The sequence below is a fragment of the Uncinocarpus reesii genome, genomic scaffold (assembly GCF_000003515.1).
Source record: "Uncinocarpus reesii 1704 scaffold_1 genomic scaffold, whole genome shotgun sequence".
In the NCBI taxonomy this organism is placed as follows: Eukaryota; Fungi; Ascomycota; class Eurotiomycetes; order Onygenales; family Onygenaceae; genus Uncinocarpus; species Uncinocarpus reesii.
The window spans coordinates 5,999,179-6,013,653 of record NW_003052500.1 but is presented as its reverse complement, the minus strand read 5'-3'; the positions used below and the strand labels follow the sequence as shown (position 1 = coordinate 6,013,653).

Sequence of the window (14,475 nt, the reverse complement as noted above, 5' to 3'; positions counted from 1 at the left end):
TAACAACAGAAAAGAGCACGGAAAGGTTTGGTAGCTTTACAAGGAGGTGAACCTAGAACTTAAGGAAGTCGTTGTATTTTCGATTACACTAACCATGCATCGACTTAGACACGGCTTATTTCCCTCTCCTCGGCCTTCGCGCCGTTTCGCAGACGGCTTCCTTCGTTTTTCGTCTTCGATGGCTACCTCCACAACTTCGGCATCGACAATTGCAAGCAGCTTTCTTGCTAAATGCAGATCTATTGGCCCACAGACACGTACGCAAATTCTTGACGCCAACCAGCTTCAGCTCTTTTCCTTAGCCCTCCACCGAAACAACATATACTCCAACACACCAGCATTATCCAACGCCGCACCGCCGCCGGGAGGGACACCGATTCCGCCAGGATACCATCTCATTTACTTTACGCCTGCATTTTTAGAAAGCGAGCTGGGGGTCGATGGAACCGATGCCTCTTATAATCCAGACGCTCCGTTTACTAGACGAATGTGGGCTGGTGGAGAGGTTCAATGGCCAAGGACGAAAGAGGGGAAACTAAATCTCCTACGGGTTGGCCAAGAAGTGCGAGAAACTACGACTTTTTTAAGCGCTGAGCCAAAGGTGATCCGAAAGACCGGGGAAGAGATGATAGTTGTTGGTTTGGAGAAGGTTTTCGAAAATGAAGATGGTGTCGCGGTTGTTGATAGACGGTGAGTCACTCAGGTCATAAATTCTTCATTCGCCGCGCGCAAAAATCAAAGGAGACTAAGTGAGCGCTCCCTATTCGTAGGAATTGGGTCTTTCGAGAAGCACTTAAGCTCCCATCTTCCACGGAACATCGCCAATCGCCTCCGCTGCCCTCGACATCGAAACCTCCACCACCGCCAAAGCCCTCTTCTTCAACCACCATAATACATTCACGGAATCTTTGTCAAACACCTGAAACCTTATTTCGAATGTCCGCATTGACATTCAACGCACATAAAATCCACTACTCGCTTCCCTGGGCTCGTGAAGTCGAAGGGCACAAAGGGCTTGTGGTTCATGGCCCACTTAACTTGATATCAATCTTAAATTTCTGGCGCGATGTGCGCGAAGAGCATGGCGGTGACCCACAGCTTGTTGTACCAGAAGGAATCAATTATCGAGCTACCAATCCGCTCTATGCGGGAGAAGAATATCAAATTGTCCTTGAGGAGGACGGAAGATCCACCAAGGCGAATATATATAACCCCGACGGGGTTATCTGCATGAACGCTGATATTATAGGGTAAATAGCTACAATGGAAAAAATAAAGAACCATCAATTATTTTGCCCATGTCAGAAAGTTCTGTATGGAGTAAGGGGAGTAACATTAGAGATGATCCTTGAGTTTGCGCAAACATTGCAAACATCAACTGTTTTTCGTCGCAATCTTCAAAAAGACAAACAAACGTGCAGACCAGTGTCCCGCCAGCTGTTCTACCTCTCTTAGTAATTCTGGGGCTTGGATTGTGAATCCCCTTCTTGTTATCACCCCTGTTCTCTTCCCATTGCCAGTGTGTACAACAAGTTGTGGACTGGTGAGCTTTGGAGCTAGAGCTGCCAGCCATGTTCGACACTGTTTGCAGCTACCCTCTGACCTCGGATCTTTTCTCCCAAGCCATACACCCTACAGAACCGCTTGTCTCTGTAGGCTTATCATCCGGCCATGTCCAAACTTTTCACCTACCTCCACCATCCGAAAACGGCAAAGCTGGGTACGGGCATATCGATACATTGTGGCGGACGAGACGCCATAAAGGAAGCTGTCGGAGCGTGGGATTTGGGATAGACGGAGAGACGTTGTACTCTGCTGGTACAGATGGATGGGTTAAAGCTGCAAGAACGGAGACTGGAAGGGTAGAATGGAAATTTGCGGTACCAAGGATTGGCAATAGGTAAGGGCGGGTGCCTTGGAGGTTCTGTTTCTTTGTATCCTGATTGAATTGCAATTGAGATGCTGGTTATCAATGCCTTTTGCTAACTTGCGCTCTTGAATGGCCAGGTCTGATTTTCAAGTGGACTGTCCCTCATTGCTTCACGCGCTTTCACCTCAAACGCTGCTTCTAGCTACCGATTCCGGCGCTCTACATCTTTTTGACCTCCGGGACCGCTCTACAGAAGTATCGGCTAGACCCCAACAAACCCACCATCCGCATGACGACTATGTCTCTTCCCTCACACCCTTACCCCCTTCGGAAACAAGCACATCTGGTTACAGCAAGCAATGGATTACAACAGGAGGCACTACGATCGCCGTCACAGACTTGCGGAGAGGAGTATTAGTACGAAGTGAGGATCAGGGTGAGGAGCTAGTCAGCTCAGTCTATGTGACCGGACTTAAAGCGGGAGGCACCAGCAAGGGCGAAAAACTGGTTGTTGGAGGAGCTAATGGGATTGTGACCCTCTGGGAAAAGGGGGCTTGGGATGATCAAGATGAGCGCATTATCGTCGACCGTTCTCCGGATGGTGGAGAAAGCCTAGAAGTACTCACAAAGGTGCCTGATGAATTGGGGCATGGGAAAACTGTGGCGGTGGGACAAAGCGATGGACGCGTACGATTTGTGCAGCTTGGCCCTAATAAAGTCATCTCGGAATTATCGCACGATGAAATCGAAGGTGTTGTGGGATTGGGATTCGATGTGCAGGGTCGCATGATCAGTGGCGGCGGCTCTGTTGTCAAAGTTTGGCATGAAGCCGTCGACGATAAGGAGGACGATGAAGCCGAATCGGGTGAAGAAGAAACCGGACCTGAGAAGAAACGCAAGGGGGACCGGGATAGCAGCGATGACGACGACGATAGCGATGACGGAGTGAAGGAAAAGGGCAAGCGAAAGAAGAGAAAGAGAGGCAAGGGAAAAGATCGATCTGGAGGGGTGCATGTTATGGCTTTCAAGGATCTGGATTAAGCTGCTGTCCGCTCAAGCTCATCGAATTCCCTGCAGGGAAAAGGACCTGTCAGAGACCATGCTTTGCTCACGTCCTCCTCTAGAACAAGCAGTTCTGAGCATTCTTTGTGCTACGGAAGCAACGGGCAAACTACATTTTCATATTTCCGCTTTCCCCCCAAACAGTCCATTGACAGCCCCCAGCTCACGCCTCCATGCTCTTCTGTCCTATTTGCCGCCTGAACCGCCAAAAGGCAGCCTTGTCCTCCCAACTCGCCCCCGAAGCCCTCTCTATTGCTCCATCGTGTACAAAGCCCCCCGCCGTAGCCTCTCCTCTCTCTCATAATAATCTCATGCCCACTCGCTACACCCGCTGGATAAGGATTGACGAGCAAGTTCCTGAAGGATCAGAATAGAGGAAACAGAAAAGCACTCACACTCTCAGAAGAGGGAGAGTATAACACAGGTGCTGGTTACGGTTGTTGAGCATCCCCCTAGAGACCAGAATAAGCAAATATCATCAAGACAGTTTGGGGGAACCAAGCAAACCACACTTCTGACCACCAAGCATGGTGAAAATCAATGTCATTGATATAACTACCTTACCAATCGACTTCCAATGTTTGGCGAGCTAGGAGGTAGTCTATCTATCATTCTGTTCTCTCTCCACGCCTTTCCCAAGCCCTGTCATTCTTTCTTTTAAATCAGCCAACTTGTTCTCTTCTTCTCACTTGTTCATTTTACCAAATCCATCCACTTTCATTCTTTCGCCCCCCATGGCCCCAATATCCTGGTGAATTTGCTCGCAAATTATCTCCTCCCACAATAACAGCGCTTCTTCACAGCTACGTACGTTCAGCATGCAATCGCCAACATCCAACCTCATTGTGCCAGAGGCCAGTGATGTCTCTACCTTTGGTGATTTTATAGATCTCGATGATTATGATATTCTTGAGCATTACTCCGAAAACATGGATGAGCATGAGTATTATCCTATCTGCCTCGGAGAAATTGTTGAAAAGAGATATTGTGTCATGCATAAATTAGGCCATGGGGCCTTTTCCACAGTCTGGCTAGCGCACGATCTTCAAAAGAAAGTCGATGTTGCTCTAAAAATTATGACTGCTGACTGCGAATGGAATTATGAATTTCGCATGCAAAATGAAATCATTCAACGTCTTAAGGATACCGATACCTCAAATCTTCTTTTGTATCAGGATACTTTCTCTCTACGAGGTCGTGATCCCGATCGCAATCATCGCGTCCTCGTCTTCCCCGTGCGGGGTCCGAGTCTAAGCTCACCTCACACAGACAGAATGTCAATGGCTACTCGCATGTCCGCTGCAAAGCAGCTGTTAAAAGCCATAGAGTCTCTCCACGGGTGCGGAATTATTCATGGGGGTAGGTCAACTTTAGCTTACTCGATTCTTTTTTTGATACTTAGTAGTTTACATTGATTTGCTATTCTCTTTCTCTATTTACATGCTAATGCATCTCCGTGAAGACGTGAGCAGTGGGAATGTTTTGTGGGATATGGTCCCTCTGGACAAGTACAACACGGCTACGAAATACAAATATCTCGGTCGACCCGAAAAGGCAGCTCTACGACCTGGAGCTTGGAAAGCCGGAGAGCTTGTCAGTGAAGCAAAGATACCTCAATCTTTGCTGAGAGCAAAAGTATATCTCAGTGACTTTGGCCTTGCAACAGATGCCAATATCAGATCATGAATAAGTGGCGGCCGACCAGGGGATACTGTGCTCCTGAGAGAATGCATAAGTTTCCAGTCAGCTTTGCCGGTGATATGTGGGGTTATATGTGTATCTTTATGAACTTATATTTTCAACATTCGATATTTAATCGGTGCCTTGATACCATAGTTGCTGTTCTTGGCTCGATGCCTAAGGAGTGGAAAGGCTTGAAAGAGGAAGCAGAAGACAAGTGGTATGATCAGAATATGAGAGTTGATACTAAGGAAGTATTGGAACAGAAGTTCAAACTCGAACTTGCTGATGTGAGTACAGCTGAGCGAGGTCATATAATATCCATTATTCTGGAAGTGCTTCGCTATTGTCCGGGGGAACGCCTTACTGCTACTCAGCTTCTCCATCATCCTTCATTCAAAGCGGTGATGAATACGTACTGCCTCTAGCATCTATGCATCACATACATGCATGACATATTTGTTGCCCTGTTCATCCTCCTCTATTATGTTCTGGCTTGTATTCTCTTAAAAGTTCATGAAACTACAATAAACCAAAAACGCAAGTGACATTCTACCCACTGGATGGGCTCTAGTTGTTACTGGGAGCCTGGGAGATATCTCTATGGCCACCCACTAGTTAACTAACTACTTACTAAGCCTAGTTAGAGTTAACGAGTTAACTTACGGGAGAAACATTTGCCGTGACTGCAATCCGTTCAGTTTGGTTTCCGATTCCGCCCAACGCCAGCCAAATCCAACCGGCCTTGTTTCCAGAAAACCGGCAATGGATTAGATAATTTTCTTCAGAACATTGCTAAGCGGGTGGGGGAGGTTTAAACAAGGTGGAATACTTGCGCCATGTCGGGTCCGAATCATATATAGGCGTTGTATGCGCAGACGACAAATGATCCGTACATCCCTTCGTCCCCTCTCCGTCGCAGCTGGCTATCAGAGCTATTTATTACGCCAAACAAGAACTTTGGCAGCCATGGAAGCGTTTGAATACAATGCCAACCCGGCGCGGGTCGTCTTTGGATTTGGAACTATCAAGCAACTTCCCGACGAGATCACTCGCCTGAACCTCTCTTCCCCGCTCCTCCTATCCACGCCGCAACAGGTTCAACAGGCCGATGATTTGAAAAGCCTGTTGAAGGGCAAGGTGGCCGGTGTTTTCATTGAAGCCACGATGCACACGCCCACGCATATCACAGAAAAGGCACTTGCATACGCCAAAGCGCAAGCCGCAGACAGCGTCATTTCCATCGGCGGAGGAAGTACCATTGGACTGGGGAAGGCTATTAGCATCCGTACGGGCCTGCCACATATCTGCATTCCTACCACGTATGCAGGAAGTGAAATGACGCCAATCCTGGGTGAGACGGCGGATGGCGTTAAGAAGACTAGGACCGACCCGAAGATCTTACCTGGTACAGTCATATACGACGTGGATTTCACAATGTCGCTTCCCGTTGGAATGAGCGCAACTAGTGGCGTGAATGCCATTGCCCATGCCGGTAAGTTGTTGGATTGTCGCCTGAAAGGCCTGTGGTGGAGAATACCCGTCGGGATCATGGTGCTGATATACCTCCTCTCAGTCGAAGCGCTTTATGCTCGTAACGGCAACCCAATCATCCGCCTCCTTGCCCTTGAGGGTATTCGCAGCCTTGCGACCGCTTTACCCGAGATTGTTAAGAACCCTTCTTCCCGGGATGCCCGTTCATTGGCCCTCTACGGTGCCTGGCTTTGCGGAACGTGTCTCGGCAGCGTTGGGATGTCTATTCATCATAAGCTGTGCCATACGCTTGGCGGCAGCTTCGACCTTCCCCACGCAGAAACCCATACGGCTGTCCTCCCACACGCCATCTCGTACAATGCGCCGTCCATCCCAGATGCGATGAAGGCCTTGGCGGAAGCTCTTCCCGAAAGTAAGGGCGACGCTATCCACGGCTTGAACGTGCTCTTGTCAAAATTACAAGTGAAAAGGGCGTTGAAAGACTTTGGAATGAAGGAGGAAGACATTGACAAGGGTGCTGATATTGCCGTTAGCAACCCCTATTGGAATCCTCGGGAGATCCAGAGAGAACCAATTCGGGAGCTGATCAGACGTGTTTGGGCTGGTGAGGAAGCGCGGGCAAATCTATAAACCAGATCATTTAATCATCTGGACACTTTCACTACGAAGCGGACCTGTTCAGAGTATTGAGTATATGCGCATACATAGATGAGACTGGCCAGATTGATAAGATAAGATCAAACTTTCAATGACGTGTAATCAAAATACAGCCATCACCAGTAATATTACCAGCCCTTGGACCCCTCCAACAAAAACTCAACTTCCGTTTGTCAATCAAGGGCGAAACTGGCCAGCGAACACCGCAGTGCGTAACTCGTGTGCTCAGGCACTCTCCCGAAACAAAATGGGAATACCGGAAGTTGCGCCGGTGCTTTCTACCCCAGATGACCACATCCTCGAAGCAACCGAACCCATCGTTACCCCGCGGACGCACAAATCTGATGAAGAGCTGCGCATCACATACGATATTGAACGCACAATAAAGGAGATCAAACAAGGACGATGGCGGAAAGTTGCTCTACAGTTTCCCGACGAGATGTTACCCGACGCCCCGCGTGTCTTCCAGCTGCTAAGTCGGGGTCTAGAATGGCTGGACTTTCCGCAGCAAAGGGTTAAAGCTGCCCAAGGCACTGTTACATGCGCATGTGGAAGGCCATCGAAGAACACAGCAGAGGGTGTGGATGTTGAGGCCGTCGCAGAAGCTGTGGCGAACGATTTGAACGTCAAGGACTCGTTGGATGGTCTGCCGCCGAGATTATACATTTTAGGGGACACCTCCTACGGGACCTGTTGCGTGGACGAAGTGGCTGCCGAGCACGTCGACGCCGATGTCGTAGTTCACTACGGTAGAGCGTGCCTGTCTCCCACGGCGCGATTGCCCGTCATACATGTGTTTACCCACAGGCCATTGGATCATGGGCTGGTCCTCAGGGCGTTTGAAGAGACTTTCCCCAATAAAGATGAAAGAATTTTGATAGTTGCGGACGTTACATATGCGGACCATGTCGAGCCGATCGCCTTGAAACTAACACAGGAGATGGGTTATTCAAACGTCTTCGCTACCAGTGTAGTGCATGATCCCGCTTCACCAGTTCCAAACAGGACGATTCCAGACGCTGTTCGAGGCGACTCTGAAATTTTGAGAGAATGGCAGTTGTTCCACATATCAGACCCGCCGACATCGCTACTCCTTACACTGTCATCTCGAGTCGCGTCTATTCGTATATATCCCACGGACCAAGAACCTCCTTTATCTAAACAGCCTCCAAAGCCTCTCCTTACATCCACGGCAGCAGCACTTCGCCGGAGATATGCAATTATAACATCTCTCAGCACGACGCCCATTTTTGGTATACTTATCAATACGCTCAGTGTCAAGAATTATTTACCGATGGTGAAACATGTCCAGAAGCAAATTGCTGCGGCTGGGAAGAAAAGTTATTTATTCGTCGTTGGTAAGCTGAATGCTGCCAAAGTGGCTAATTTCAGCGAGATAGGCGGATGGGTCGTCATCGGATGCTGGGAAAGCTCGCTTGTAGACAGCACAGAATTTTGGAAGCCAGTCATTACGCCCTTTGAGTTGGAGCTGGCTTTACAGAGCGATGAAGATCGAGTCTGGACTGGGGAGTGGCGAAGTGATTTCCAGGCCGTGCTTGATGGTGCGAAGGCCGGTGAGGGCGGTCAGCCCAATGGCAACCGCGTTGAAGCTCAAGTGCCCAACAGTGAAGCCGACCATGACGATGGGAGCGATGCCTTTTCAGACGCCGAAGAATCCGCACCTCCGGAATTTGACCTCCGTACTGGGAAATATGTTTCCGTTTCAAGCACTCGTCCAATGCGATCGCCACATGCCTCAGCATCCGTAGCAACGCGTGGTTCGATTGAAGGCAGGAGTTCCAAGGCGCTTACCAAACGGGCAAATGGGGATCTTGCGACGATTGCCGGAGTTTTGTCGCCCGGCGCTGAGTTTTTGCGATCAAACAGAACTTGGAACGGGCTCGGGAGCGACTTTACCATTCAGTATGAAGATGACGGCATGAATGAGGAAGGGAGCCCGGTTGTCGAAGGCCGGAGCGGTATTGCTCGAGGATATACTGTCGGTGAATTGGAGGAGCGTCGATAGATAGCCACGTAGTTACCTCCATAACCATGGGATATAATGTATTGAATACCCTGAACTCAAAGACCGGAACCTGGCGGGTAAATGTCATTAGAACGTAGTTGGTTAATATAAGTAAACTAGCTGTTCAAGTCGATTAGTTCGTTGCAACTGTCGTGTGCCTAGTTACCTGTATGCCGTCACGCGATATCAACGTGGCCTTCGTGCTCACCACTCTGTGTACTTCGCTAGCAAGGGCCTGGCGTGTGTTGCCGTCGGTCTGATCATGATAAATAGTGACATCGTGCTCAAGTCACTGAACGCGGCTCCTTAGGGTTTAAGCTAGTCGGTGACGGTCGAAGGCGGAGATTATTAGTGAACGCCAAGTTGATATCGAAGAAGTCCTTGACGAAACCTCTCTCGGAATTCAGCAGATGTCGACCAGCTCCCGCGTCGCCACTGTTTCACGCCCTTGACCCTGGGACTCGAGCGACTGAAGGCCCAAAGAGTGCCATTTCGTGCTCGTTGGGACTGCAGACCATGAGGCTTGGGTCATGCAGCTCGAGAGCCAACGGCATCTAGTTACCTCCCTCCCTCGTCTTTCACCTTTGCTTTCACAATTCCTCACTTCTCACCATCCACATCCTGACAACGCCCTTCCATCGATCTTCGTTTCTATGATGCTCCAGTTGCTTCCTGCTGGCGCCACACGTCATCATCCTCACCGTTCCTCAACCTCCCTGCTCGAAACATGGCCTCAGACCTTGAACAGAGCCTTTGCCGGCTGCAGATAGGCGATTCAAGTGAGTCGGATTCGTACGCCTCTCTCGCAGATTCGACCGAAGAATTTAGGGATGACATGTCATCGGTCGACTACGAGCGTCCTCTCTCCACCCTCGAACGCGTCTTTTCCACCCACATCCCTATCCTCGAGTCCTTCCTCCTCCAAGCGCCTACCGATACCATATTCCGTCTTTATCATACCTCCAATTACCTACGCACGTTCCTAAGGTCATATCCCACGGCATGGCAGTATCTTTCATTTCGCCTTCTTTTGCCGTCGGGCACCCAGGTGCGTCCTGTTACTGCCGGAACGGATGCTCAAACTGTCCAGCGGCAATCGAGGCCCTACGCCCTGGACCAGTTACTCCTCCACGTTGTTATACCATTCAGCCCGATATTGAGAAGCTTGGATCTGGATAACACTGCCGTTTCAGGTCAGAATCTTATTTCGACCGTGCTAAACGCGAGGAGAGATACCCTCGAACATGTTTCCGTTCGAGGTTGCAAAAACGTCTCCTTGAAGTATCACATCATACCGTATCTCACCATGTACGGGCTGCAGTATGATGCAGATATAAAAACAAGATCAAGTTCATCTCAGAAAGTCAAACATCTTGCCCTCAAAAGCCTCTATACCTACCGATGCAGACATCATAGACGACGCCCTTACCTTACTTCATCTTTGCTCCGAAGAGATTCAGATTCTGAGCCGACCCACGAGTTAGTGAACCTCTGTCATAAGCTTGGAATCTGGACAGACACCGCGTGGTGTACCACTCCCGCTGGGCGCTGTTTCCGGAGAAGGGGTTATGTCTCGATGCGTGTCCCGCAAGGCACTCCCGAAGTGTGGGTGGTATTTGATCGGCTATGGCGGTCTAAGAACTGGATAGGATCCGTTTCTGATACGGGGGAGCCTCCCAAGCGTGACGGAAAATTATGGGAACATGATGAAACCGGATGCTACGGCGAGGCTCTTGGGACCAACAACGGACGTCTGTACGGTGAGGGGAAAACAGTGCCCACACATTTGCGAAAGAGCCACAGAAAATTCATCGAGAACATAAAGTGCAATTCATGCATGGAAGAAATTCATGAGAGGTGTGAGCAGTGCAGTGTTTTGATGCACTGTGTTGGCTGCCGAAAAACACTTTGTTATAGCTGTGCGTATAGGACTCCATACCTAAAAGAACCAAAAGCAGAAGGTGAAGGCCCGCAAAATAGCTTCTGGTGGGCTCCTGGCGCTACTATCTCACCATGTTCAATGCAAGAGCCTTCTGACGCCCAGGGCAATGCAACTGGAACTAACAACAACCCTCAGCAAGGCGGCCCAACTCCAATAACATACCCTACACTCAAATTTCGATGGTGCTGCACTGAGCCTACATTTACAGGTGGTGGTGGAATTAGCATTGGACAAGGCCGTGATGTTGATCGGATGCGCGCAGCGCCCCTCCCCAAAGCTCAAGGCTGGGAAGACCCTGAATATACATCGAATGAATGGAACAAAGCATTTCCAACCTATGCTTATGGAGATCCATCCAAGCGAGATTATACCCTTGCAGAAGGGCATTTGGAAATGATGCGGTGGCTGCTAGGCCCGCCAAACCACCAGTCTTCACAGTGTCCTCGCAATCTATGTCACGAGTGTTTTGAATCGCCTCAGTGGAAAGTCCATTGCAAAGCCTGTTCAAAGCCTTTGTGCATGGAACATGACCTACGCGGCCTCCGTCTTCGGATTTGTGGCTATCGGGACCTTTTCATGGAGAAGATCACTATTGATTATTCACCAAATGCAAATGCTGCACATGGACGCGAAAGACAACCAATTCCACGCCCCTCCTCAGTTCCGGATTTGCCTACGAATAGTCTACAAGGTAGTAATCTCACTCATTTCGACGTTCCACCCTACCTACAGTATTCCACCCCTCAGGCAAATAGTCTTACCAACGAGAATCACACGCGGAATTCGACAGCCAGCTCAAATAATCATACTCGGGCCTCCTCGCCATCCTCTGCAGTCCTTGAATCGCCCCTAAAAATGGAAAAGTGGAAAGGCTGTCAGTCTTTTTTCTGTCCGGAGTACGGCGTGGCTGGGGATAAACGACAACGCTGCACGAGTATCCTGAACGAATGCACGTCGTGTTCAGTCCACGTCTGTCAGGATTGCATCCGTGCATATCCGCCTTGTACATGCTCCTTTTGCATGAGCAAGTACCTCTGCCCCAATTGTCATTCGGTGGCCGTCCAAAATGGCGCCTGTCGTCGCCTTGAAGAAGAGCGGGCAAAATATTTACAAAAGCAAAGGGCTGGGCTCGAAATGCTTGATGTCGCGCTAGAGCGTCGTATCGCAAACGAAGTTGCTGGGTTTGCTGGCCAATTTTTCGGCGGATTATCCAGCAGCAGCAGTCAAGTTGGATTCGAACATATTGAAAATATTGAACACAGTGGCGAATTTGATATACACGCACCGCCATTTCTAGATCAATATGATGGTGTCCCCCAAGACGATGCTAACGCCCAAGAGCAAGGTTATGGCTTTGCGGATGCCCAGCCTGTTCATCCATATGATGAGGAAATTGATCAGGGAGAGAGTGGATCAGAGCGAACAGATGTTGTGGTTGGTGAGATTGGTTAACCATGGGACTCACCTGTTTCTCATAAATAACTCTGGCTCCAAAATCTCAAGGATCTTTTTCCTTGATTACGATTAACAGCTATGATTCCCTTGATTTTTCTCCCTTACCTTTATCATCTCCTTTATACAAATTGATTTGCTCACTAAAGCCTGCTCTTTTTTCCTATCCTTCCCCTCATTTACTCTAGAGGCAGAATTCTCGAAATAGTTGAATCTGCATGTTACTCAAAATAGTGTCCCAAGAAGAGATCCCTTTTGATTTTGCCGTTATGGAATGGAGGGAGCATCTAGCGGCTCGGTGTAATATTTCTGGTTTTTCAAGACTCAAGCTCTTTGTTTTTTCTTTTACAGTTCCGCGTGGTATCATTCTCATTTCACCCAGGTTTTAATAACTGCTGGTATTATTGCTTCTATAAGAAAATTTAATGCCATTGACTTGCATCTCTCAGATGTTTCGATCCACTTTTTATGGTAAAACATGATGACTGATTGAATTCCATGAATCTGTCAAAAAATTTCTTCAAATGTCTCCCTGGCAGTTGGAAGCATGTTGGGAACATAGACCTCCCCACCATTGCCTTGAGCTGGTATGGGAATGTAACACAAGGAAATAAGTGTTAGAGACGAAGGGCAAGGAGTTGGAGCTGCAAATTCATAATAAGTGTTCATTGTCTCTTGTCTAACATTAGGTAGCAATAAGTGTAGCTACATATAGAAAAATTCTTCACAGGTATATCCATTTCACAACGAAAATAAGGAAAAATGAGATCCTTCAAGCTTGTGTATGAAACTGACTTTCCATCTGAGCTAGGATATATCATTAATGGGTGTCTTTGGGGGTTCGAGTGCCCTGGGTAGCACGGTATCTCTCAAGTTGAAAGGTATATCATGAAATTAGGCTGAGAAAAAAATAGCTCAGAAGCGTCCTTAGATATGTGATTAAGCGTGCATGCAGACATTTTGTAAGATGTCAGAAATACGCATATATAACGTCGCTGAGATATCGGAACGGGCAAGTGAACTTCAAGGATTCGACAGGATCCGGAAATTGTACCAGGGTGCTTTCTTCCGAAGAAAGACTTGCTTAATCGACTTGGTCGGAAGCGTCACACGAATACATAATATGTTAAAAGGGCATCATTGTCTCATTGATCCGTCTCGCTGGAGCTTTGTGCATCAACGCAGGAATTGCTTTCTATTTCAAAGTAGAAAATTCATCGTGAAATAACTTTCAAGGCCTTTCTATGGCCGCGAGTACGCTGGCGGAAAAGGCGAATGATCAAATGATCTTCGGTCCCGTGGCTGCTCCACCGATGTCCTTGGTGATGGCTGGCCGTTATGCCCCCGACGTAATGCTGGTGGTGGTTGTGTTATTGGTAGTATATCGCTGGCTTGTGTCGCCCCAGTTACGTTGGAATAAATGGATGTTGAGAAAGATCGTCGCGAAGGTGCCCTGGAAGAACGTGAGGAGTAAGGCGGTGGAGGCGTTTCGGTAGTGGCAGTTGAGGTGTTTCCAAAGCTACTCGGCACAGAAAACGTCGACGAAGCGTCTGAAGAGCGGTCACTTGCAAAATTGGTTCGTGCTTCATTTACCGCAAAGTCCAAAGGGGTCTTCTCATCGAGCGGGTACTCAAAACTCCGCCGATTGGTCAACGACTGAGTCTGCTCGAATGTAGGAAGTTTTTCATCGCCAACAATGTCGGCAGGACGGGATGTGTATCTCGGGGGCGGTGCGTAGTCGTCCACGTCAACATCGCCCGGGTGGTCAAAGTTGCGGCGAGCGGGACCAACCGCCATATGGGGGGCGGGAGGCGACTGATACCGAATTTGGGTCTCAGGTGGCGGAGGGAGTGTATTATTCTGATGCCTATTTCTAGGGATGCAACACAATATACTGGCGATGGACGCCATGCTGATCGTTTCTGGCTGGAAACAGACGAGATTGGACGAAACTGCAGGCTATAATTCAAAAAGAATACCTTCAATAAAACAGACAAAGACCGTCCAAATCGCTGCGCATGAATCAATGCAGACACAAGCAGAGATCAAGGCAACCATGAAATCTCAAGAGGGTATCAGGAACTCCATCGTCGCCTTCCATAAAGAGCGTGAGTAGAGACGATGGAAGTGTCGATGGATATGACTGGGAGCGCCTGTTGTTGCGACACGCCAGAGAGGAGAAGAGCTGGCGAGCCTGGGAAAAGACAGATCGCAACGGGTGCAGTCACTCCAGGGAGCCCGCGCCTGGCTCATAAACCGATGGCCTGGAGTGCGGGAGGCTGCAATCCAGTG

The 14,475-nt window shown here is 48.8% G+C and overlaps 6 protein-coding genes across 6 annotated transcripts; 5 read left to right on the top strand and 1 right to left on the bottom strand.

Moving 5' to 3' along the window:
• Positions 1–94: 94 nt before the first annotated feature.
• On the top strand, positions 95–694 carry UREG_02282 (uncharacterized protein; the record flags this gene model as incomplete). Its single annotated transcript, XM_002542720.1, has 1 exon — positions 95–694. One exon carries the CDS (start codon positions 95–97, stop codon positions 692–694), a length of 600 nt encoding a protein of 199 aa, XP_002542766.1.
• Positions 695–1,571: 877 nt separating this feature from the next.
• On the top strand, positions 1,572–2,911 carry UREG_02281 (uncharacterized protein; the record flags this gene model as incomplete). Its single annotated transcript, XM_002542719.1, has 2 exons — positions 1,572–1,900; positions 2,008–2,911. The coding sequence occupies 2 exons, from the start codon at positions 1,572–1,574 to the stop codon at positions 2,909–2,911; spliced, it is 1,233 nt and encodes a 410-aa protein (XP_002542765.1).
• Positions 2,912–3,750: 839 nt separating this feature from the next.
• Positions 3,751–4,618, top strand: UREG_02280 (uncharacterized protein; the record flags this gene model as incomplete). The annotated part of the gene is made up of 2 exons (XM_002542718.1): positions 3,751–4,291; positions 4,395–4,618. 2 exons carry the CDS (start codon positions 3,751–3,753, stop codon positions 4,616–4,618), a joined length of 765 nt encoding a protein of 254 aa, XP_002542764.1.
• Positions 4,619–5,581: 963 nt separating this feature from the next.
• Positions 5,582–8,789, top strand: UREG_02279 (uncharacterized protein; the record flags this gene model as incomplete). The annotated part of the gene is made up of 4 exons (XM_002542717.1): positions 5,582–6,107; positions 6,189–6,710; positions 6,946–8,121; positions 8,164–8,789. 4 exons carry the CDS (start codon positions 5,582–5,584, stop codon positions 8,787–8,789), a joined length of 2,850 nt encoding a protein of 949 aa, XP_002542763.1.
• Positions 8,790–9,516: 727 nt separating this feature from the next.
• UREG_02278 (uncharacterized protein) lies at positions 9,517–12,183 on the top strand (the record flags this gene model as incomplete). The annotated part of the gene is made up of 2 exons (XM_002542716.1): positions 9,517–10,646; positions 10,707–12,183. 2 exons carry the CDS (start codon positions 9,517–9,519, stop codon positions 12,181–12,183), a joined length of 2,607 nt encoding a protein of 868 aa, XP_002542762.1.
• Positions 12,184–13,425: 1,242 nt separating this feature from the next.
• UREG_02277 (uncharacterized protein) lies at positions 13,426–14,094 on the bottom strand (the record flags this gene model as incomplete). Its single annotated transcript, XM_002542715.1, has 1 exon — positions 13,426–14,094. One exon carries the CDS (start codon positions 14,092–14,094, stop codon positions 13,426–13,428), a length of 669 nt encoding a protein of 222 aa, XP_002542761.1.
• Between the last annotated feature and the right edge of the window lie 381 nt (positions 14,095–14,475).